Source organism: the organism of the source record quoted next, unplaced genomic scaffold, assembly GCF_019419815.1.
Source record: "Pyrus x bretschneideri cultivar Hongxiangsu unplaced genomic scaffold, Pyrus_bretschneideri_v1 Contig104, whole genome shotgun sequence".
Lineage (NCBI taxonomy): Eukaryota > Viridiplantae > Streptophyta > Magnoliopsida > Rosales > Rosaceae > Pyrus > Pyrus x bretschneideri.
In genome coordinates, this window is record NW_025999396.1 from 626,762 (window position 1) to 653,248 (window position 26,487).

General features: G+C 38.7%; 1 protein-coding gene across 1 annotated transcript; it reads right to left on the bottom strand.

The window, feature by feature from the left end:
* Positions 1 to 396: 396 nt before the first annotated feature.
* On the bottom strand, positions 397 to 6,836 carry LOC103934498 (ubiquitin carboxyl-terminal hydrolase 4). The gene is made up of 6 exons (XM_009344245.3): positions 6,486 to 6,836; positions 5,121 to 5,237; positions 4,562 to 4,660; positions 3,623 to 3,811; positions 2,109 to 2,290; positions 397 to 1,144 (listed from the first exon to the last, which is right to left on the bottom strand). Exons 1-6 carry the CDS (start codon positions 6,600 to 6,602, stop codon positions 739 to 741), a joined length of 1,110 nt encoding a protein of 369 aa, XP_009342520.1. The 5' UTR covers positions 6,603 to 6,836; the 3' UTR covers positions 397 to 738.
* Positions 6,837 to 26,487: the final 19,651 nt, after the last annotated feature.

The following is a 26,487-nucleotide window of genomic DNA, read 5'->3' on the forward strand; positions in this document are numbered from 1 at the left end:
TAAAAGCACAATGAGATGGAATAACTCATCCCTCATAATCCTTTTCTCGGCTGTTGCTGCACCCCCTCTGTTCTTATTATAATTCAGTAAATTATACCTACAACAAAAAATGATATATACACTGATTATTGGATTCAGATCATAAGACCGATTAATGAATTGAAATTTGCAAAGCCATATCTTGTTACATCGGATTCAGGTCGAAATCAAATTCGATTATCGGATTCAGATCATAAACTGATCAACGAATTCAAATTTCAAAGCCATATCCTATAACATCGGATTCAGGTCAAAATCAATTCATCGACCAACAGCAAAGAGAATCAAGTACCACGCTATAAACTACAATAACAAAACACCTGCACAATTGAACCCGTGAAAAATAAGAAATGTAGATGAGCAAATTCCGATTTCATGGCATTTCAAGTGTTTAATGTTCTCAACCGTGACGAATACTGTCTGAAATTTCTCACCATATACACTACCCTTTTCCTTATTGTTAAAAAGAAAAAGAAAGGAAAAAAAGAATGGTGTGCTTCCACCATCCGCTGTACACGCGAACCGCCTAAGGATACATTTTTCACAACCCATATCATCATCTCATTGATATTGACAGCTCTGGCCACAGGTTGAAAAGGGAAGAAAAAGAAGAAAAGAGAGATAGTAAGCACAAAAACAGAAGCGAAAAGGTCCAACTGATTAGACATACCCAACCATCTTAAATCCCGAGCCGTTGTCTTAACTCTTGTTACTGGTGCCGAGGCTCTCATAGAACAAGATGTATCCATGATCTGTATTACTCGAATACTCCTGTGCCGACCCAAAGAAAGTTTGCACAGCAGACTCATCAATCATCTCCACATTTTCGTCATCAAAAAATAGCCAGTGGTTATGGCTTTTCACAAGGCTAACATAGTGTCCATGGTTTGGCCCACTACCAACATGGACAACCACCGCAAATAGAGAGTACTCAGATTCTACATCCTCAACTGTGTTACTCAGCTTCAGCTCTAGTGGGAATACAACCCGGTAAGATAGCTTCTTGTAACGGCCTAGCTGCTCGATGTACTTAAACCGTTTAAGATGGATGACAAGGATGTGAGGTGGCTTTTTTATCTTCATCCTCTTCTGCGCTTCTTGCAAGCTGCATATCATGAAAAGCATAACTTGTCCGCTATCAGGCTGGCCATATAAATAATGAAAGTAACAGTTTTCCCCCCAATTTTATCATACATGCACGCATGGCAACCGACCCCTATAATTTTAGGTAATTTTAGGAATTACCAATTGCTTAGTTTTGTTCTTTTGAGAATGAACAATTAACCTCAAATTTTCGTAGTGAGTGATATTGATTTCCAAAACACTCGAAATTACAGAACATTATCTAGAGTATATGCTTAGAGCTTCATGTAAACCAGCATAACCACAATGGTACTATGGTAATAACCCATCCCTAGTTTATCAATGAAAACCAATGTATTAAAAGCGTGAGGCGTGGGCGAGGCATTCAAGGGATAACCCGGCCTAGACGTGAGGCGAAGCCTCATGAGACCTAAATTTTTTAATATATACACTGAGAGTACACATATATATTATATTAAAAAAAAAAAGGGAAGTGTTATTGGCACTCCAAAAATCTCATTCTACACTCCTCACAAGTGTATTTTTCTTTCCAAATATAGAAAGTTTAGAGTGTAGAATGAGATTTTTGGAGTGTCAATAACAATTCCCAAAAAAGCACAATGAGCACACATATAACAATGCACGTAGACAGCACACACATCCATTATATAAAAACAATAAAAATCTGAAAAAAAGGCAGATATGATGGTGCAAGGAAGAGGTATGAGGCAGTTAAAATCCTACCCAAAATTTGGGTTTGGGAGTTAGACAAAAAAAAAAAAAACCTAAGGCGCGGCTAGGCAGCTCTGGCGACGCCTTCTGCCCAATGCCTCAAAACAGAGGCGGCAACCCTCATGCCCAGCCTCAGAGGACGCCTAGGCGCACCCTAAGGCAAGCCTTTTAAAACATTGATGAAAACAGAAAAGTGCGAATCATATATTAACAAAAGAAAGAATATGAAGAAAATTTGAGAGAAGGAGATCCACCTGCAGCACTTGTCGCAAAAAAATTTGTCCTCGGCATTTAACGTCTCTGTGGAACTGAAGTTTTTCAAACAGCTCGTTATTGAACTGTTCTGTTCAATATCCAGGCTCAGGTCAAAATATGTTTCATCTCTTGCAGTCACTGTCTCACACCGTAAGCACCTTGTTTCATTGGTGAGTATACCCTGACTCGAATAGCCATGGAATATTATGAGATTCTTAGCAGCAGAATCATGGAGTAATATTTCAGTTATTGCGTGACAATGTAATGCAAAGGTAATGAGTTACTAAGCAGATAAACATCGGCCACAGCATTAAGCATTACCATAGATACCATTGTGCTTATATAAATTTACCAGGAGGAACATCACATTTATAAATTTGTGGAATAGATAAGGCATTTGCAAACTGGTAAAGGTAAAGGTAAAGATGGGGTTCTTGATTGTTTTGATAAGACAAAGAAGCAGTAAAGATAAAGTGTGCAAAATGGTAACACGGTTAATTCAAGGAAAAATTAGGTTTCGGTTCTTAGTTACCAATGCTCTATGATTGAAGCCTTATTAGTTTTCAGTTTATTTATCAAAATCCCTGGATTTTGTACACATAAGTATTTTCATGTCAGCTATTTTATTTTATAACTTGAAAATTGTAATTTCAAATTCAAATAAATAACTAATTTATTTTCAAATTTCTTTGTTGAAAAACAATTGGTATTCAAAGCTGGGTATTCATCTCTCTCTCCTTTGCCCTCTCTCAAAGTTCTTCATGCACTACTCATTTGGAAAATAACCAATTGTATATATACAAAACACACAGATTCAGAGTACTATGTAATGGGTACAATATTTTTTTCATTTGTAGGTTATGTATCCATAAGCCTTTTGATCGATCATTCAGAATCTACCCATACTAACATGGGTATATTAATTGATTATATGTACCCATGATTATTGGAATTGTACCCGTATTATATATGTGTGAAATCTATGGATGAATACATTCTTTTAAAATGCAACTATACATTGTTTCTAACATTTTTGGCTCTTGGGAAGCTTTTACATGCCACAAAATGTGGGACCTTAAATCCCCTTAAATTGTGGAATTAAATTGCTTTAAATTGCTTTGTTAGATTTTTTTCAAAACAAATTTTGCTAGATTAAATCGCTTTAAATGATATCAAAATCAGTTTTGAAATGAAAAAAGACAAATGGAATGGTGTACTAAGAGTTGAGGACTTTAATCAAAACATTAGAACACATAAGGTTTTAGTCTAAAGTTTGAGTTGACTACAGAAGAGGTGAGTTGACTACGGACCGCTTCCAAAGTGTCCCTTAATTCATCGATTACAGATGACACAGAATCACGGCAAAACGTCTTATATAAAAATGAGCAAGCAATTCAACAAAGTATAAATACATGCATGCAAATGAAAGGAACGTGGTGATCTTATCGCATAAACTTAAAAACTAAACACAAGGAAACTGGTATATTTATATGACTTTTAAGAGCTAGATCACCTGAAAATTTTTGTGCACCCAGGTAACTAAGGGATCTTTATGAGTACCATTGGCCTGAACATTCTTTGGACCATTTCCCATTTTTTCAGGAGGTGAAGAAGTTTCTTGATCACTTTTTGCAGCTTGGGCTTCTTTCTCCAGTATGTCCACAAGTTCATTTAACAAAAAGTTTAAGAATTCATGAGCATCCTACAAAACCAGAATGAAAAAGAGAGAGAACATTTACATGTATGTAACATCGTATTTGTGTAATAATTAAATAAGAACTGAATATTTTAGTAACAAGTCAGGAAATATGTAAGTAACATTCTCTTCAACTATTCAAAGAAAGATTTTGAGACCATTGTAACAACGACCAGGAGGAACATCACATATATAAATTTGCATAATAGAAAAGGCATTTACAACTACATTCACAAACCTTGCATATTATAAAGAAACTTTTGTAAAAACTCCAGATGCAAAATTTGGCCATCCATGTCAACAACATTAAAAAAAAGGTTGTGAGCAAACTCCGACAATTATAAGACTTCAAAACTGCAAGTTTTCAACTATTTTCTGATTGTCGCAAAAGTTTAGCCTTTACAAAGAGTTCCAGCTTTACTGTACACAACAATTTACAATCGCTTCATTTAATTTTCATCACAATTCAATTGTACACAACCACTTCAACACTTACAAGGATAAGAAGGCTAAACTACATACATTTAACTTCCAAAGGGCAGCCACCACCGTGGATATACTACTAGGGCCTATCTCACAAGGCTTGTGCTCAATCTTTCAATGGATAATAATGCTATTTTTCCTAATCAATATCCTTATTACTACTATTTTACAATTATTAAATAAAAAAAATTATCAATGTTTCAGATATAAATTTCTAGGAAGTTGCATGCCAGAGGAGAAGAACACATTTCGTTGTTAGGAGGAAAGACATACCTGGTGCATATAGCTACGGAAAAGCTCATTTTGTTTCTTCAATCTTTGTACGAAACGCTTTGGAGCAATGACACCCGTTTTCTTCTTTTGTGAACTTATCTACAACAAATGAATAACCAACTGTTGATCCCAGCACCATGACTAAAACAATGGGCAAGGAAATATGTTCCAGGCATGAACACCAAATAGAAACTAGCAATACATCTTTGGAGACTTCGTTGCACAATATTCAAGAGCCATATATACTAGGCTGGCTTCAATCTTCATTCGTGTATATGAGATAACAGGATTTGATAATGACACACGGGAAAAAAAAATCTGTTATTCCCATGATACACCTTCATGTATTTGGCAAACAATAAATATTTCCAGTTACAAAAACATGGCAGAACAGCAGAGTAGGGACGGCCATACAGTTACAGTAACATCCCAAAAAAGGAAAGGAGGTAACAAAAAAAAAAGTTCAAAAAGAAATGGAGAGCAGCCCTGGTATGGAAAATCCCACCTTTGCTAATTAGATAAAGGTACAAATACCATATGTATCTAGTATAGTTGTTACCTGTGTAAACAAATCCGCCAAGCATGTCAACAGATTTTCTTCTGCATCCCCAGCACTTTTGTTGCTGGAATAATATTCTAGCAACTGCTCTCGAAATGGAACACAAAAATAAAGTGCCTGCGTTCAAAAAAAAAAAAGAAAAAAGGATAAGTGGGTGATGATTACTTGAGAAAAAATGGTTTCCGACAATCTAAATAGGATATAAAGCATTGATTTATACTTTAAATAATGTTTCATAGAATCCAATTGTAAAATAGGCATATTTAGTTGGAATAGCACGAGCACGCAGTTGCATTTTTATCGGCTATCCTCTAGGTCAAAAGGGTTATAGGGTGCATTTTTGTCGGCTATCCTCTATGAAAATAGCTCTGCTTTTCAAAATCAAACACCGCATCACCAATAAAATGAGGCAGTCCTTCCCACACCACAACTCACAGAGTCTGATCAGCCTCACACCAACATCACTAACCAAACCATCACCACGGCTGCACCACCTACGCCCCCACCAACGACTGCACCACCAGACCTTCCACCAGAAGCCCCAGAACTCGACCAAACTGCCACCTCACAAGACACGCAATCACCACCACATTCATCACCAGAATGTCCCTCACCACTTAAACAACCAGAATCTCCCTCGCCACTTCAACAACCACCAGAACCCTCACTTCGAAAATCCGGTTGCATACCCAACCAAACGTCAGACTTCAAGATTTCCATCTCTACCACGTGTCCACCGTTACTCCCAGTAAATCATCTTCCTCAAAAGGTACGCAGTTTCCCTTATAAAATATTCAGTTTCAAGACAAAGAATCCCAATTGCAGTAAATTGGAAATATATGAGTGTCTAAAAGGCATTTCACCCAGTGCTCATCCATTCAGACAAACAAAATAGAAGCTGGTCATTGCACGATGCACTGGCATTTCAACAAGTTCACCCGGAACCCAGAAATAAAATTTTCAGCACCACCGGAAAACTGAATAGAAAAACAGAAAATGCTCGCATCGTGAAATCGATGATAACATTGGGAAGCAGACGGTTAAGGTTACTAAAGAATGCTACCACAATCTCAACCCCAAACCAAGCACTTGCTAAACTAGCTAACAAGTCAAAGCTACACGACCATAAACGGCCACAAAACGACACCTAATTGGGCAACTCTCCAAGCTGAACTACAATATCCAATCCGATTTACTTAACTTGCGCCATTACTCGATTTCGAAACAACCACAGCTCAAAATTTGCGTATGCTTCACGTAATTCTCGTTCTACCACAAATATTACACAACTTCTATAAAATCAAAACCCTAATTTTAAAATTTTACTAATAAAACGATTGAATTTGAAGGATGCGGAAGAGAAACCTGCAAAACGCTGTTACAATAGCAGGTATTGCCGAAATTCTCGAGTCCGAAATATCGCTCGCCTTCCGGAAACTGGTCCCCGAGAGCTTTCTCAAGTTTGGAGCCCGCAGCACCCATCACACCGAGTCAATACACAATCTAAATTATATCGCCGACGACTCAGATCCTCTCTCTCCGATTCAAGTCAACGATTCGCATGTCATTGACAACTGAGTTGCTCACCGCGTCGCTGTGTGTGTGTATGTGTTGAATTCTTAGGGTTTTGTTCGGAAGTGGAGCATGAACAAAATGAAGGTTGAGTTGAGAGAGAGAGAGAGAGAGAGAGAGAGGGGAGCGGAACGAAGGAAATGAGAAATTTACTGAAATTAATAAAAACAACACATATTGTCAAAATTAAATAAATAAATCAACACATAAATTGAGGATCTATTGTGAATAATACGTGGATGATCTACATGAATAATTTGTTACTATTGATTCACATTATTTTCACTATTTATTTGGGGAAAATTTGTAAAGTGAATAGTGTTCTTTGCTTATAAAATGAATGAAGAAGAGGTTCACGGAAGAGTTTTGTGAAAAAAGAAAGAGGAAGGGAGAAAAGAGAAGAAGAGGAGAGGGGATAATAGAGAGAGTTAGTTTGTATTTTTATTATAAATTATAATGAAAGCATCACCACTGCCCCAAGGACGTATTCCAATCACACTGACTATAGAGGAACCTCGTAAATTTTGTGTCTTGTTTTATTTATTCCACTACATACATCATCGATTTTACAACACGTTATCAGCACGAGAAGCTCTCATATTAGTGGAAAGTATAACGCCATAAATTCGGACAAACAAAGGTACAACAAAACAAACAAAGGTATGTCCATTTTCCATCTTTTCCACTACGCTAGAAGCGCCCTACCAAATTTCGGTGAGAATTGAAGTTTACAACGACCTGTAGTCTGTGAACACGAAAGTTCCTTGAAACAAGAAACAAGAATAACGTGTACAAAATAATATTTTTTGTGTTTATGATTTTGGGGTTACGATCTCTCTCGAATTTGGTCCTCTGATTCTATCTTCGTAAGATGTAGATTTGTTGATCCAAGGGCCGTCGAGGCTTGATCTTGGATGAACAGTTGTAAGTTTCTTCAAGGGCCTTTGTGGCTTTGATCTTGAAGGTTGATGGAAGTTTCTTCAAGGGCCTTCGGGGCTTGATCTTGAATGTTGATGGATGAGCGGATCTTCAAGGGCTTTTGGGCTTGATCTTGAAGAACAGTTGGTTTTCTTCAAGGGCCGTCGAGGCTTGATCTTGAATGAACAGTTGGTTTTCTTCAAGGGCTTTTGGGCTTGATCTTGAAGAATAGATGTGTGGATTTGTTTGTTCTGTTGATCCAAAGGGCCGTCGAGACTTGATCTAAGGATGAACAATTGATGAATGGATCTTCAAGGGGCGTTGGGCTTGATCTTGAAGAATGGGTGTATGGGTTTGTTGAGGTCGTTGATCCAAAGGGCCGTTGGGGCTTGATCTTAGGATGAATGGATGATGAATGATGAACGCTTTCTTCAAGGGCCGTTGGGGCTTGATCTTGAATAATGGTTATGTGGATTTCTTCAAGGGCTTTTGGGCTTGATCTTGAAGGTTGATGGATGAGCGGATCTTCAAGGGCTTTTGGGCTTAATCTTGAAGAACGGTTGGTTTTCTTCAAGGGCCGTCGAGGCTTGATCTTGAATGAACAGTTGGTTTTCTTCAAGGGCTTTTGGGCTTGATCTTGAAGAATAGTTGTGTGTTCTTCAAGGGCTTTTGGGCTTGATCTTAAAGAACGGTTGGATGTGTGGATTTGTTGATGTTGTTGATCCAAAGGGCCGTTGGGGCTTGAGCTTAGGATGAACGGATGAACACTTTCTTCAAGGGCCGTCGGGGCTTGATCTTGAGTTGGTGGAAGTTCTTCAATGGCCGTTGGGGCTTGATCTTGAAGGAGGATGTATGAGCGGATCTTCAAGGGCTTTTGGGCTTAATCTTGAAGAACGATTGGATGTGTGGATTTGTTGAGGTTGTTGATCCAAAGGGCCGTTGGGGCTTGAGCTTAGGATGAACGGATGATGAACAATGAACACTTTCTTCAAGGGCCGTCGGGGCTTGATCTTGAGTTGGTGTAAGTTCTTCAAGGGCCGTCGGGGCTTGATCTTGAAGGAGGATTTGACGAAGAATGAAGAGGGCTTTCTTGATCCTTCGGAATTCTTGGGAATTTGGATGGTTGGAAGCTTTGGAGTTTCAAAGCTTCAAGGATTTGGGGAATTCCTCTTCTAATTTTGGAGTAGAGAAATGTATTTGTGAATTCCTTGATGCTTGATACCTTGATGGAGAAGCCTATTTATAGGCTTTGAGAATGAATCACCACCACAAAAATATTTTTTTCCTTTCCAAGCACCATTGCCTAATTTTCCCACTTAATGCAATATTGAAATTGAAGTGGTGTAACTTATGGCCTAATTTCCCACTTAATACCATTTTAAACTTGAAGTGGTGTAACTTATGGCCTAAATTCCCACTTAATACCATTTTAAACTTGAAGTGGTGTAACTTATGGCCTAAATTCCCACTTAATACCATTTTAAACTTGAAGTGGTGTAACTTATGGCCTAATTTCCCACTTAACACCATTTTAAACTTGAAATGTGTATGCTTTGTCATTGCCCAAATGAGAAAAACTTACTTTGATCCGTAATGGATTCAAGTGTGCTTGCCTTGTCATTGCCCAACATGAGAAGAAAAACTTGTTTTGATCCTCAATGGATTGAAATGTACTTGCCTTGTCATTGCCCAAAATGAGAAGAAAAACTTGTTTAATCCTTCAAGGGTATTTCTTCCTATTTTGTTGAGTCACACGTCATGTGTACAATTTGTACAACACGTGGCGTATGCCATGTATGCCTTGACACGTCAAAACTTTAATGCGTTGGTGAACATTTGTTTCACCGAAATTTTGATGTCTACAAATGCCCCCACTTCAAGGCGCGTCGTAGACATGTGCTTGTCACGTGTAGAAGATGCGTTTTGAAGTCCCTTAATGTAGATGTCAACCCAAGGGCCGTCGAGGCTTGATCTTGAATTGGGCTGGAAATTTCTTCAAGGGCCATTGAGGCTTGATCTTGAGTTCGACTGGAAGATTTTTTGGTTTCCTCCAATCGTTGATTTTCCTTTGTGCTACTCTTGAACTGGGCAGCAGGATTCTTTTGGTCTCCCCCGAAGGTCTGAGCTTACTCCCTTTTTTTTGTTTCTTTGTTCAATCTCTCTAATTCGTATTGAAGAGGGTTAGAGGATAGCTCAGCATATGCAGTTGTAGCTTGTCTCCACATGCTTCAATGTATCATTTTCACTTGCCTTACTTGCTCCCCTTTGCAGAAGTGGTATTTCCTTATGCAGGTTTAGCATCTTCTCTTGTAGTATTTGTTCCTGATGCAGGAGTTGAATGCAAACCTTGCATTTGAATGGACCATCACTTCTTGGTGGCAGCGCAAGTTTGAGTGGAGGTTCCGACATATTGCTTTCTCTGTCCTTGTCTTGGCAGGTGAGAGCAAGGGCAAAGGAAAAGATAGGGGAAAAGCATGATATGAGATACCTTTGCTTTCGCCCTTGATGATATGAGATACTTTTGCCTTGGTGTCATTTGTTTGCAAGGGCATTCCCGGAGAGGAAGAAAACTGAGCATTTTGAGATGCTTTGCTGGGAGTGTACTCTCGGAGGTGAGGAAGAGTTGGGCATTTTTTTTTTTTTTTGTTTGCAGGTCTGCCTTGCCATAAAAGATGAAGGTCGACATATATAAGGATTTCCCAATAACAAGTGGTGGTACTGTTCTTTTACCCTTGTCGACAAACGTTTTGATCCCGCAAATCTGGCTTTTTGAAATAGTGATGACTCTTCGATCTTTGAATACGCCTCTTTGATTTCTGAACGACGCCTCTTCGATTTCTGAACGAGCGCCTCTTTTGACAAAGCTGCACGCGTTTTCTGAAAAGCAGAGAAAGCGCCACCGAACTTTGCGCTTGTCGGCTAAAGATGTGTAGCTGCGATGATGACCTCCACGTGATCTTTTGACAAAGTGGCACCCGTGCTCTGAAAAGCCGAGAAAGCGTCGCCAACTTACGCCGGAAAATCCAGCTTTTGAGATTTGCAGAGCGATGTCTCTTCACTTTTGAATAAGCGGCCCTTCGATTTCTGAGCAAGCGCCTCTTCCTTTTTATAGAGGTATTGATCACCTCTAACATGCACACTTTGAAGGTTGCTCATTCCTGAAAATCATCTCCGGCCTTTTGAGTTTTAACTCCATCCACCCATCTTTTTTTTTTTTTTTTTTTTTTTTTTTGATGATGTGACTGTACTTGAAGTTTTGAAGTTTCAAGTTGCCTACGTACCCTTGGTTGAGGAGGGATCAAGTCATGACGTAGTTCAAATGAGTGATGGTTTTGATGATGATTTTGCCGTACACAGTTTATGCTCTTGCGGGCCAGGAGGGTTTGGTGCCGTTTGCAGTTTCAGCTCGTGCAGGCAAGGAGCGTTTGGTTGTCACCTTTTAGGCTCGTGCGAACGAGGAGCTTTGGTTGTCACCTTTTAGGCTCGTGCGAATGAGGAGCTTGGTTGTCACCTTTTAGGCTCGTGCGAACGAGGAGCTTTGGTTGTCGCCTTTTAGGCTCGTGCGAATGAGGAGCTTTGGTTGTGAATTTGTCAAATGATCTTAGAGAAGCATTCCTTGCAATCTTTATAGCAAGGAGTCTTGACTGAGTGATTGAAGAAGTCTTTGGGGAAGAAATCGCGCATCGTGATGGCAACGGACGATCTTTGTGTCATAACTTCATCATCCTCAACACTTTCATGTAGCTTTGAAGGTTGACGATAACTGCTTTGCCCCCTTTCCGATTGGTGAACTTGTGGAGGAGACGTATGTTTCTTGTGCATTTTCTTTGGAGTGACATAAGTCTATCCTTCAACTTCACTTGACTTGACTGACATGGTTTTGGAGCATGCCCCCAGCGGTTGAGGTGAAGATTTTGAGTTCAAAGAGCAAGAAGTGACGGTGGTATAGTTTGACTTCACCACATCATTAAGATCTAGCTCGATGATCCCTTTCTGAGCCAACTTCATGATGAGATCTTTTAGCACAAAGCACTTTTCCGTCGGATGACTAATGAAGCGGTGGAATTTACAGTACCTTGGACTGTCAGTACGGTTCATATCTTCCTGCCGTTTGCACTCAGGTAGGTCGATCACCTTTTTGTCAAGCAAGTCTTTCAACATGGCAACCACGTCAGAGTCGGGGAATGGATAAGTCTTCTTCTTAAGCTCCTTCAAAGTGCGTCTACGTATCTCTTGATCACGAAAAGCTTCGGTTTGAATCGCCTTGCCTCGTGTATGGATTTTGACTGGAGTTGTGTTGACCGTCATTGCTTCCTTGGTGGGTTTCCACGTAGCCTTATCCACCTTTGGTCCCAAAACTTTGTCATTCTTGTAGTCGGCGATCTGTTCTTTCTTCCCATGACGGGTGATGCTTAACTCCATATCATGGGCGCGGGTGGCTAACTCCTCAAATGTCCGTGGTTTGATGCCTTGAAGGATGTAGTGTAGTCCCCACTGCATGCCTTGAACGCACATCTCAATGGCAGAGGTTTCAAAAAGCCGATCTTTGCAATCCAGACTTAAAGAACGCCATCTATTTATGTAGTCGATGATAGGTTCATCATTCCACTGTTTCGTACTGGTCAGCTCCAGCATGCTCACAGTACGACGAGTGCTGTAGAAACGGTTGAGGAATTCCCTTTCTAGCTGGTCCCAACTGTTGATAGACTCAGGTTCGAGGTCAGTGTACCAGTCAAAAGCGTTACTTTTCAGCGAACGAATGAACTGTTTGACAAGGTAGTCCCCCTCTGTCCCAGCATTGTTGCAAGTTTCAATGAAATGGGCGACATGTTGTTTTGGGTTGCTTTTTCCATCGAACTGCATGAATTTTGGGGGCTGATAACCTCTTGGCATCTTCAAAGCATCAATCTTCTTGGAGTAAGGCTTTGAGTACAGTACAGACTCATGTGAGCTTCCTTCGTACTGTGTCTTGATAGTGCTTGCAATCATCTCCTGTAATTGCTGGATAGAGAGAGATCCCATGAAAGCCGTTGCTTGGTCTAGCTTCAGCTTCTCTTCGACTTTCTCCACTGGAGGCTCTTCTTCTTCGTCGACTTCTATCTTTAATGGACCAACATTTGGGTCGACTTTCACGTCGAGCCGCGCATCTAGTTGGTTGATGAGTGCGGCGATCTGCAAATCCTTCTCTTCCACAGTCCGTGTAAGCTTTGCAATTGCTTCGCTCATTTGAGCAAGTTGTTCTTCAACAGAGGTGACGCCGATGGTCATGACTTGTGCAACCAATAGACACGACTTTCCTTCAGACATCCATAGTGCTGATGAAGAACCCCATTGGCCATTTTGGGGTGTCATCTTGTGCGCCTCAATAGCATGCTTTGGTGCCCCCAGCATGGTCAGGTTGATGACCGACTCGCGCCTTTGGTGCTGCTCTTGCTTGCTTAGCGGTATCAACTTTGCAGCAGCATGTTGAGGAGTGGTTGTGGCACCAATGGATGCTCTATTCGTGGCGGAAGTGCTCATGCTTCTTCCCTTGGTGGTTGCAAGAATGACTTGTCCCTTGCTTGATGTCATTGATTTTGGAGGTGTGCTTTGGTTTTCTTGAACGGAGAAAGAGATGAGAGGTAGAGATTGTCCCACCGGGCGTGCCAAATTTGTGAACACGAAAGTTCCTTGAAACAAGAAACAAGAATAACGTGTACAAAATAATATTTTTTGTGTTTATGATTTTGGGGTTACGATCTCTCTCGAATTTGGTCCTCTGATTCTATCTTCGTAAGATGTAGATTTGTTGATCCAAGGGCCGTCGAGGCTTGATCTTGGATGAACAGTTGTAAGTTTCTTCAAGGGCCTTTGTGGCTTTGATCTTGAAGGTTGATGGAAGTTTCTTCAAGGGCCTTCGGGGCTTGATCTTGAATGTTGATGGATGAGCGGATCTTCAAGGGCTTTTGGGCTTGATCTTAAAGAACAGTTGGTTTTCTTCAAGGGCCGTCGAGGCTTGATCTTGAATGAACAGTTGGTTTTCTTCAAGGGCTTTTGGGCTTGATCTTGAAGAATAGATGTGTGGATTTGTTTGTTCTGTTGATCCAAAGGGCCGTCGAGACTTGATCTAAGGATGAACAATTGATGAATGGATCTTCAAGGGGCGTTGGGCTTGATCTTGAAGAATGGGTGTATGGGTTTGTTGAGGTCGTTGATCCAAAGGGCCGTTGGGGCTTGATCTTAGGATGAATGGATGATGAATGATGAACGCTTTCTTCAAGGGCCGTTGGGGCTTGATCTTGAATAATGGTTGTGTGGATTTCTTCAAGGGCTTTTGGGCTTGATCTTGAAGGTTGATGGATGAGCGGATCTTCAAGGGCTTTTGGGCTTAATCTTGAAGAACGGTTGGTTTTCTTCAAGGGCCGTCGAGGCTTGATCTTGAATGAACAGTTGGTTTTCTTCAAGGGCTTTTGGGCTTGATCTTGAAGAATAGTTGTGTGTTCTTCAAGGGCTTTTGGGCTTGATCTTAAAGAACGGTTGGATGTGTGGATTTGTTGATGTTGTTGATCCAAAGGGCCGTTGGGGCTTGAGCTTAGGATGAACGGATGAACACTTTCTTCAAGGGCCGTCGGGGCTTGATCTTGAGTTGGTGGAAGTTCTTCAATGGCCGTTGGGGCTTGATCTTGAAGGAGGATGTATGAGCGGATCTTCAAGGGCTTTTGGGCTTAATCTTGAAGAACGATTGGATGTGTGGATTTGTTGAGGTTGTTGATCCAAAGGGCCGTTGGGGCTTGAGCTTAGGATGAACGGATGATGAACAATGAACACTTTCTTCAAGGGCCGTCGGGGCTTGATCTTGAGTTGGTGTAAGTTCTTCAAGGGCCGTCGGGGCTTGATCTTGAAGGAGGATTTGACGAAGAATGAAGAGGGCTTTCTTGATCCTTCGGAATTCTTGGGAATTTGGATGGTTGGAAGCTTTGGAGTTTCAAAGCTTCAAGGATTTGGGGAATTCCTCTTCTAATTTTGGAGTAGAGAAATGTATTTGTGAATTCCTTGATGCTTGATACCTTGATGGAGAAGCCTATTTATAGGCTTTGAGAATGAATCACCACCACAAAAATATTTTTTTCCTTTCCAAGCACCATTGCCTAATTTTCCCACTTAATGCAATATTGAAATTGAAGTGGTGTAACTTATGGCCTAATTTCCCACTTAATACCATTTTAAACTTGAAGTGGTGTAACTTATGGCCTAAATTCCCACTTAATACCATTTTAAACTTGAAGTGGTGTAACTTATGGCCTAATTTCCCACTTAACACCATTTTAAACTTGAAATGTGTATGCTTTGTCATTGCCCAAATGAGAAAAACTTACTTTGATCCGTAATGGATTCAAGTGTGCTTGCCTTGTCATTGCCCAACATGAGAAGAAAAACTTGTTTTGATCCTCAATGGATTGAAATGTACTTGCCTTGTCATTGCCCAAAATGAGAAGAAAAACTTGTTTAATCCTTCAAGGGTATTTCTTCCTATTTTGTTGAGTCACACGTCATGTGTACAATTTGTACAACACGTGGCGTATGCCATGTATGCCTTGACACGTCAAAACTTTAATGCGTTGGTGAACATTTGTTTCACCGAAATTTCGATGTCTACATAGTCGTCACGAGATAAAACAAAAAAAACTCGTACCTGACAACTGGTTTCTAGAGATCCAGAAGAATCTCATCAGACTTGGAAACCCAGATCGTGTCGTTTTTGACGAATCTCGAGAACTCCCATGAATACTCAGTTGTCTGAGATGGTGATGGCAAGAATGAATCCACACATGCCTCCCTCTCTTGTACCTCCATCAACCTTGATGTCATCTATGTTCCTGTATAGAGGTTCTTGCTTTGCAATGCCATGTTCTCTGGGCCATGCAAGAAAGAAAAAGAGGCAAAAACAATGGACTGATGCATCAGCACATTTTGAAAAAGCATAAGACAAAATAATAAAATAAAAGAAAAAATGATGGTGTATCAGGCACCATGTGGAAACCAAGGAAGAAAAGAAATAAGTAAATAAAAAAACAAAAGTTTTTGGAATGATAGCATATGAATGAAATAAGAAGAAATAATAAAACAAAAAGGGGATAAAAAGGTTGCTGTGAGGGCAACAAATTTCGAACACATCCGTAAGTGGAATTGTCAAACTCCAACCACAACATTACAAGCTCTTTACTGCAATTTATTTAGATGAATGGTGTTGGTTTAAAATCCTTTCACAAGTTCCGTTTACTTTAAAGCAATTTATTTATCATGGACGGTTTTATCACCTACTGCTTTAAGTTTTGATTTATGTGAATGGTGCTAAATTAAAACCCTTGTCACAAGCTTTATTTACTTAAATGCAATTTATTTATTATGGCTGGAATTACCGCATATTGCTTCAATTTATTTATTGTACTTATCTTTTGATACAATGAGTATATACTGGACCCGAAGTTCCATCATGCAAAAAGATCAGGCATGAAGTCCCTAGATCCTCAAAATCAGGACATGAAGTTCCTTGAAGAGTACCGAAAGTTTGAAGTGCTACAGTACCTCAACTTAATTGTAATAAAGGTCATAAGAGTCTCAGTCTACAGACTATTAAATAAGGACCAAAAGTTCCTCATGTTCATACTTAAAATGGTTTAGTAGAAGCCTTTATTAAGCATATGAAATTGATTACACGCGCTCTGCTTATGAAAACGAAATTGCCAGTTTTTACATGGGTACATGCCATTTTACATGATGCATTATTAGCTTGACTAACACAAGTTGTCAACCACTAATACTTCTCAGTACAACTTGTGTTTGGGAACCAGCCAAACATTATACATTTACAAGTTTTTCGTTGTGTTATTTATGTGTCTATTACACTGCCACAACGTATTGAAATAAAGCATCATCGCGTATTAGGTATTGATGTTGAACACCATCTATCATTCAATATTTAAAACCCTTGACTGGGGATATGTTTACCACGTGGTTTGTGGACTGTCATTTTGATAAGACAATTTTCCAGCCATTAAAGGGAGAAAATAACTTCGTTCCAGAAGAACGATGAGAAAATATCATTCCAAAAGAATGATGAGAAAAGACCATTCCAGAAAAACGAAGAGAATTTGTCTTATTTTGATTCATGAAACAATCAATATAAAAACAGAGTAATTGAATGATGCAATGATATGCAAATCAAATGCCAAATGCATTTAATGATGCAACAAAAGTAATGAAATCACGTATACTTGCTACAAATGTGCCTATAAGAATTGATGTCCCTGTTGGACAAAATAATATGGCAGCAAATGATTTATTGGTTGCACGCCTAAAGCGTGGCAGACCCTCAAATTCAAAAGGTTCAGTCATTCAAAAGAAGAAGAATATTATACTACTGAACTATTGCATTCCCGAAACATAATTGTTGCATGCTAGAAGCATAATAGTCGCCGCATGGATACATGTCCCAGAAAGGACAATCCGTGGACATGGAAATTTTCATGTCTTATGCATGAAGCATGATAGACATATAGGTTCCAATGACTCAACCCCCGAAGTGGAGATTAAAATCCAAACTCTATAACGCTCTAAAGGAGGTTATGATTTGTATTCCCTAAACTATGACTATCTTGAAAAAGATAGTGTAATGCCCTTGAAGAATCAATGGATATCCAAAGAAATGAAAAGCTTTTATGCATGCACATGCACATGAGAATATGGGATCACAAATTTATGATAACCAATGATAATTTTGGTTTTTATAAGTAGCTACTAAATTCATCAATGAGCTATATTGATATTGAGTCACGTTCTTTTGTTCGTCGATGAAAGGAAATATTATTTGCCAAAAATGGAGAAAGGCAATTCCATTACAATTTTGTAAGAACGCGGAAAAATAGACCTATATACTTGAATACAATACAAATAGCCAAATGATGTTGAACCAAAAAGGTTACATATGAGCATTTGTAATACCGTGAAATACACTCACATTATATGACGCAAGGTTATAAATGAGTTCATATGAATGGAGAACTATATACGAAGGGTTGTGAATCGCCTACATCATATTTTCATAAGTAAATCCCTCAAATATATATGGAAGCAAATTACTCTGTAAAAACTCCAAAGGAAAATATGTCATGAAGTGTAGAAAATCCCTGAAGGATTTAAATTGCTTGAAGTAAGCCCTGGAAGGGTAAACATAAAATATGTACTCAATATCAATGGATGGTATAAATTGCCTTAGTGAGTAAAGTGTTGCAACATACTAAAATCTCTTGCAAGAGTTGATGATATTAAATTGGGACTCCTGAAGAGTAAGAAAGATCATAAAATGTTGAGAGAAATATTGTCTCGAACTGCAGATTGAAAAATATGCCAACACGAATCTTATCCATGATGTTTATGATATTAAAGAATCATATGGATTGAAGATTATGAGTTGAATACTCAAATGATTTAGACCCTAAGAATGATGATTTATCTTCATGAAGGTAAAGATAAATTGATATTTGGTCCAGAAGTACCACATCTTAGTGAAGTATATGTTTTATTGTATTTGGCACAATACATTGAATGAAATAAAACTTATCTATTAATATCTCTGAGAAATTACAGATATGTGCATACACATGAGTTAAAACAAACAAACAGGATGAAACCTTCACAAATGTTGTTCATGTGAGGCCTCAGTACTCGGCAATACCCCAGAAAGAGAAGGCACTGAAGATTGATCATGTGTCACCTCAGTATAGGCACTGGAGATTGATCACGTGGCACCCCAGTACAGACACTGGAGATTGATCATGTGGCACCCCAGTACTTGGCAAAACACCAGAAGGGGAAGGCATTAGTTGCCTTTGGAATCTAGCAACAAACCTCTGGTGATCACTTTGAATCTGACTTTTGGATTCCTGTAGCTAGTCAAGATCTCTTTTCATGCTCGTCAAGTAATTATTAGCAAGCATGTGTAACATTCTATTCTCGTGCTTGAGCCCTTTGATCTCTTGTTTAAGACTTGCCATATTGGATACAGAGCCCGTACATTGAACACTGAAAGCCAAGAAGTCTTGAACGGCCGACTCATTAAACCGTTTTGAAAAGATTCTGTTATCCTTTGGAGTGAGAAGATTCTTATCTACCATATTAACGATTATGTTATTCTTCATCACAGAATCTCTAACCGTAAGAGGACCATTAGAAGATATGAAGGACGGGAGCCATAAATTATCCTGACGCTGCTCGTCTGTATCACTCCTAAGACTCAAATCTAAACAAATGTTAGATTGGCAAGCCATTTTTTAGAAATGATGAAAGAAAAATGAGGTCAAATAAAATCTCAGAAGTGCAAGAAGGGGAAAATTTCTACAGGCAGCAACTTTCTGAGCATACTCTTGAACACAATTGATGTCTCTATAAAAGAAGAGGCAACATAGCCACTTGTTCAAAGATCGAAGAGGCACCGCTCTCCGAATTTCAAAAGCCAGATTTTCCTGAATAAAGTTTGTTGGCATTTTTCAGACGCAATCTCAGCTTTTTCGGATATCACATGCAACTTTGTCAAAGATCTCTGACAAAGTTAAAAACACGTAAATCTTACTGTTCTAATTACACTACAGTTGCTGATAAGAGTAAAGGCACAACTTGCTATTGAAAAATCTCTATATATGTCGACCTTCATTCTCCATAACAAGGTAGACTTGCAAGAATACCTAACTCTTCCTTATCTCCGAGAATGGATCTTCAACAAAGCCTCTCGCTAACCCAGTTTTCTTCCTCTCCGAGAATACCTCTTCAAAATCAGTCACACTAGAGCAAGATTATCTCATATTATCAAGGACGAGAGCAAGAGTATCTCATATCATGCAATCTCCATGTCCTTTCCTTTGTCCTTGTTTTTACCTGCAAAGACAAGGATAAAGAAAGCAATATGTCGGAACCTCTACTCAAACATACGGTAAGGAACCGACTGCCTGAAACCTTTCCTGATTGCTTACCTAGAATTACTCTCGAGTACTCATCTTTAACTGCTGATGGAGCTGGGTCTCAAGTCATCAACACCGCAAAATAATTAGCCCATTGTTGACTTTTTACACTGAAACTGCCACGCATGGATGAGTCACCAAGAAATGAAGGACCATTCAAATGCAAGGTTTGCATTCCACTCCTGCATCAAAAGACAAATACTACAAGAGAAGATGTCAAACCTGCATAGGGAAAATACCATTTTTGCAAAGGGAACAAGTAAGGCAAGTGAAAATGATACATTCAAGCATGTGGAGACAAGCGCAACAAACACGTGCTGATTCATCCCCGACAAAGCCGAAGATCACTTGCCATGTGATGCTCCTCATGGTCTAATTTTATTCAAGATCAAGCCTCGAAGGTCCTTGAAGAAATCACAAGTCTGATTCAAGATCAAGTGTCCACTACCCTTGAATAAAATTCAGCTCCAGATAAAAGAAGTAAATTCAGATGTTTGGAGGAAATCAGGAGACCCTCCAGCCCAGTTCAAGAACAAGTCTGTGGAAACTTAACAACAAGTAAAGCACCTTTTTCAGCAACTCTTCTGGTTAAGAGACTGAAGTAGAATGATCAGTGATCAGCCTAAATGATTTGAAATCAAGGGGAGATACTCATCAGGGGGAGCATCCAAAACAGATCAAGATTTTAACGAGTTAATCGAAGACTTGTGGCCATCTAAGGGGGAATGTTGTGAATAATATGTGGACGACCCACATGAATAATTTGTTACTATTGATTCACTTTATTTTCACTATTCATTTGTGGAAAATTTGTAAAGTAAATAGTGTTCTTTGCTTATAAAATGAATGAAGAAGAGGTTCACGGAAGAGTTTTGTGAAAAAAAAGAAAGAGGAAGAGAGAAGAGAAGAAGAGGAAGAGAGAAAAGAGAGGAATAGGAGAGGGGATAATAGAGAGAGTTATTTTGTACTTTTATTATTCTAAATTATAATGAAAGCACCACCGCTGCCCCGAGGACGTACTCCAGTCACACTGACTGTAGAGGAACCTCGTAAATTTTGTGTCTTATTTTATTTATTCTACTACACACACCATTGATTTTACAACAGGATCTAAATTGAATTTATTATATTTCATTATTCAAGAAAAAAGTGATGTAAAAAGACTTGATTACCACTCAACTAAAAGATAAATGATTGGTTCCAAAACTGTTTTCACCAAAACCGTTTTCATTTGTTATAAAGTACTTTTCAAATAATTTTTCAATGATTGATTCCACACTACTAAGAGCATCTTAAATTGTATGCGCAAACACAATGACAAAACGGTACCATAATAGCTGACGTGGTATGTTGCCTATTTCATTGTCTCGTATTTATCACTCAAATCGACTAGGCAAAATTATACTTTAAGGGGGTGCTTGTTTGCCCGTCTTAGCTTTCATTGTACTAGACTTGATTAAATATTAGTCTAGTCTAGTGTTTATTTCCTTGAGGGACTAGTGTTAATGAGATTAATCAGGACTTACTTTCACTAGAGACATCGCTAACCGGTTTTCACGACTGCCCCCAAAAACCATGGGATTAGCTAAGAACTTCGCTTCATTCTACTTGATTCACCTCCTCAACCTTGATTGCGACGATACATCGCATCGTCTTGCTCGATTCACCTCCTTAACCTTGATTTCGATAGCAAAGGCATTAGGCACGACTTCATTTCCGATGCCAAACTCGTCAACTACTTCATCTCGAACCATTACCTTATCGTCTGCGTTGTCTAGGGTCGGCCAGATCTAGGTCCTGGGAAACCCAAAAAGGCTATGACACCCCCGAAAGAGGGGGGGGGGGGAGAGGAGGGTGGGCTAATGAGGATCCAAAAATTGTTTTGATTTATTTTTAGTGGGTAATGGTGTTCTTTTTTTTTTTTAAGTTTTGATGATATGATGATTGTTTAGCTTAAATTTGACAGTGGTTTCGTCATTGATGTGTGTAGAGCTTTCGTTAATATTGAACCAGAGAGAAAAGGAAGAAGTTGAAATTCTCTCTCTGACTCTTATATATGTGAGCGTGTGTTTTTTTCAAATTCCAGATGAAATCTATTGGAGTTGAAATATATTTTGATGAAATTGAAATGGTTTATATCTTTGGCTTTTTTCTGGATAAAAAAGAAAAACAGAATCTGCAAATTTTAGAGAGAGAGAGGGGTGCAGGGCGACCGAACTCAATTATAGAAAGATAATTTTTAGGATTTTGATTTTTGTGTTTTGGTTTTGAATATTTAGAAATGGTTTTATTAGAGAGATGTTTTGATTTTGAATATTTACATTGGATTTTACTGGAGAGACAAGCTCACAACTATGGTATTTCCATGTTTAGCGTATTGATTCTGGGTTTGAATTGGACTTTTTGGTTCTGTGCTCAACATTCTATAGAAAGAATGTGTGATAAAGGTGAGAGAGAGAAAAGGTTGGTATAAAAAATATGAAATTTCAAAAATATTTTAGTCTACTTGCTAGTTCGGCACTGCACCAAACGCTTCATTATTCTTATACTGCTTAGTCCATGTTAAGCTAGTCCAACTTAGTCCCTATAGCTAGTCAAGTCTGTGATAGTCCGATGCAGCAAATGCCCCATAATATTTTCTATCACCACTAACCTTATCTTTACCTTGTCATCTTTCTCTAAATGAAATATTTTTTTTTAGGTAAAAGTTAACTTCGAATCAACATAAAGTGTTAAGGAGTGATCTTTACAAGGTTGCTTCGGTCACCTAATGAAGATAGTCGGCAAAGAAATAAGGGATAAGGAAACAAACACAAGGCATAAGTAGTTCACCTTAAGTTGGGCTACATCCACGAAGGTAGAGAAGTTTTCGTTTATGTAAGAGTTTACATGATACTAAGGTTTAAACATAATCATGATTAATAAGATCTAAATATCGATTAAGGAATCTTAGGTCTGAAGAAACTTAATTATGGAAGAGTGGTCTCCTTTTAAAATTGAGAAGAGTGCTCTATTGTCATTTGCGGTTGATGTCTTGTCGCTTTGTGATTGATCTCCTAATTAGAAAGAAACTCATGCGCTTCGACAGAGATGCATCAACCCAAACTCTTTAGTAAGTCTTCGAACGTATACAATTAATCGATATCTAGTAGTTTCGGGTTGGTGAACTATGGTACAATCAATAATTTCAAAACAAATGTGTACTTTAACAAATCATTGAGATGGTGAAACAAATATTTTGTTTAAGAAATATGTACATGTACGATATGTTGTTTTCATTTGATTTATTTAATAACCACAAATAAAAAGAACATGTAAAAAGTTAAAAATGAAACGTGAAAATCACATAGCTTACTTAACAGTGTAATAAGTGTAGACCTAAGAAATCTTTAGGGAAAGTTTATTTGAACCCATATAACCTCTCTACACCTAACTTAAATTTTAAATATAAATTGTCTTTTGTAACCTATTACATAATTATTATCAAGTACAACATGATATTAACCATAAAACTACAATTTATCAATAAATTCACATCTAATAATCAGATTCTACCCTCATACAATTTTTATCCTCCATTCATTTTGACGAAAACCCTAAAGCCTCGTTTGGCAACTCGAACTATACTGACTATTTTCATCGGATATGATAAATAGTCATCGGATAGTACTAACTAAATTAGTCGGGCGTTTGGTGTAGTATCGGATTAATAATCGTATTATTTATACGGTATTGAATATGAATTCAATGTAATTATCTAAAAACCCAAATACTTTTCAAATCCTAAACTTCAAAATAAAAAGCAAATTAAAAAGCCCCAAATTAAGCAAAATCTAATTTCAAACAAAATAAAAAAATTGCCCAGATGAAATTTTTCCTAATTTCCAAGCTCTATCATCATTCTCAACCAAGATTCCAAAATAAACCCATATCACCTTTAACTCTATTGAGGGTGTGGCACTAACTTGACCAATAATCTTAGCCAAAATATTGTTACTGCACAGTTTTTTCAACACCAAATCTAAATTATTCTGGCTTACCTCAATAACTAGACTAAGTTCTTCAGCAAAAAGCGTTTGGAATAGGCTTTTCCCATGTGAAGTCAAGTCCAAAGTAATGCCACAATTCCCAAAAAATGCCTTTTCAATTTCACATACCAGTAACCCACCATCACTAACATAATGACCAGCAGAGATCAGTTCGTCAGAAAGAAAGTCCAGCAAAATTATCCAATTCAAATTTGATGGGAAGAACCCAATTCCAATTCTTAGCTATGATTTCAAAATAAACCCAGTCCAGATTAGAAAAACCCAATTCGAATTCGATTGTTGTAAATGAGAATGAAACTCTCTTTGTACGGTGCTTGGCACGACAAGGAGAGCAACGATGAAGAGAGTAACGACGATGAGAGAAAGCGACGGGCAAATCGACGTCGGCGAGAGGAGGCGACGAAAAGAACTACGATGGCTATAGGAGACGATGACGGCGAGAGGGACGACGACGTAAGGAGGTGTCATAGAGAACGAAGTGCGAGAGAGAGGAAAGGGAACCAGACTAATAATTCACTTCTTTTGGAAGGGTTTATTAAGAAGGTGTATACCCGACTAAACAAGCAGACTGATTAAATTAATCTGGTGACTATTTAATATGAAAGGACACCAAATGGTCGGGTCCGTACTAGTGGTCATGTCTGATCCCTCATATGATCTGCCAAACAAGGCCTAAGAGCTCTCATAGAGAAAATAAAGCTTTAGTTGAGTGATGGGTGATGCCTTTGAAGTTTTGAATCCTCTAACAAAGTTATATACATATATATATTTTGTAAATTTGATACAGTTGCTTGTAACATTCTAATTTTCTCCAAATAAATAAAAAATTATACATGTTGCTACAGTTTTCGACGAAACCAAATTTTTTTAGCTAGAATGGTAATTATTTGAAAAGTACATGCATATCTGACGAAGAACGGATGCCCAATGATAAAATGCTTCTGAAAATGTTGCATATCTTTCCATTAGAAGGGAAAATTTTTTTTATCCGTCAACTTTGCAAGAACAACATTCACTTAGTCATGTCATCATGCACCTCTAGCTGGTATTTTACAAGTGAAGTTCCTAGTTCCCTTGGCTCCTTTACTATTGGAGATAGATTTTCAGAGGTTTCAACAAAACCAAACATCTTGTTACTAGTACAGGTTGAACCATCATTTTCAAATAATGGTGGCTCCCCGCTTTAAAGTTGTTGAACTCTAAGACATTTGGTCTTGAGGATCTACTGCACTGAGACAAATAATCCAAAAGGTTATTTTGATTGATAATATCACTTGGTACATGAGAAATCCTTTGACACACCTCGTCCCGAAGGAGGGCATGCTGGCCGTCACGTGAGAGTGTCGTAACCATTTACACAGTACGGAAGCTTTAAAGATACAAATTCTAAGATGAAACACCCAAAGGTGAGTCCTAATTTTTGTCTATTCTGTCAGAGCACCGCTGGATTCCTCGTAGCCACCAATCTCTGATATCTTAAACCTGGAGGGGCGCAAAACAAAGTTGAGTGGGTCAGCAAAACAAACTTATTCAAAACCTTCTTTTCTCTTTTGAATATACTAACCCCTCGCCGTAAAACAAATATAGTTTCCCAGAAAATAAACATATATACGTATGTATAAATATGCCAAAAATGCTCAAGGGTATATCAATCATGCTCAAGAATGTGCCATGTCAAAGCCTCATAATGATATGCAAGTGCTCAGGTATAAATCGCATCAATAGCATAACATCTGGCAGCCGGAGTCACCTAACGTGACCTGTACGGCTGCATATAAAGCTCAAATCTCAAACTCAATAACTGAACAACTGAACCTGCCCACGAGTCGGAACCACCTAACGTGGTCTGTACGACAGGACTGGGTGTACGTATATATACGCTCTAGTGCTACGATCACGTGAAGGCTGTGCAAATAATCGCGGGTCACCTACGAGTCGGAACCACCTAATGTGGTCTGTACGACAGGCCTGTGCACCTAGCTTGGATCCAAGCTGAGCATGAGGTGCGGGAGGTGAACATCACGTGAAGGACTGTGCCCTGCTCAGGGCGGGAGCACTAACTCCGGAGGGTGCAGGTTATGAGCTCTCTCAGCATCTCTATCATATCATTCTTCATATCTCAATCATATCTCATGATAGTTATCAGCATAATATCTCAATCGTATCTCAAACATATCACAATCGTATAATTCATCATATTTCAATCATATCTCAATCATATTCCAATCATATCTCAATCATATTTCATTTGTATTTCCATAGTATTTCAATCGTATTCCAAACGTATTTCATACGTATATCAAATGTAGCTTACCTGGGCCTCCTCAGCACCATGCAATAGTATGCATAATTATGGTAATGCACATATTAAAATATGATGCATATATGACAGGATATTTAATTCGTATTTCTTTTAAAATACATTTTCTGGAAAATACGTCAAGCATACGTATATATATATATACTGAAAAATAACTGCCCACTCACAGATAAGTAGCCAGCTCGTAACCCTCACGCCTAGTTTGGTTACATTCGCCGTCCGTACAAGTTTCACCTATAACAGAATAATTATAAAAATCATCAATTAAACGCACATACACAAACATTCGTCAATAACTTTCTCATACGTTGCTCAATTTGGGTGTGTGAATATACCACGGTGATCTACACGATGTCACGAACACGTGACAATTTTTAGAACTCAATTTGGAGCTCTCACGTGCCTCCACGCGCCCTGTTCACGCGCTGCCCACGCGCGCGTCTTCTTCCTCGCGTCGCCGGACTGGTTTCGCCGGAGGTGGGTGTTTTGCCGGAATTTCTGGGTAAACTTCAAAG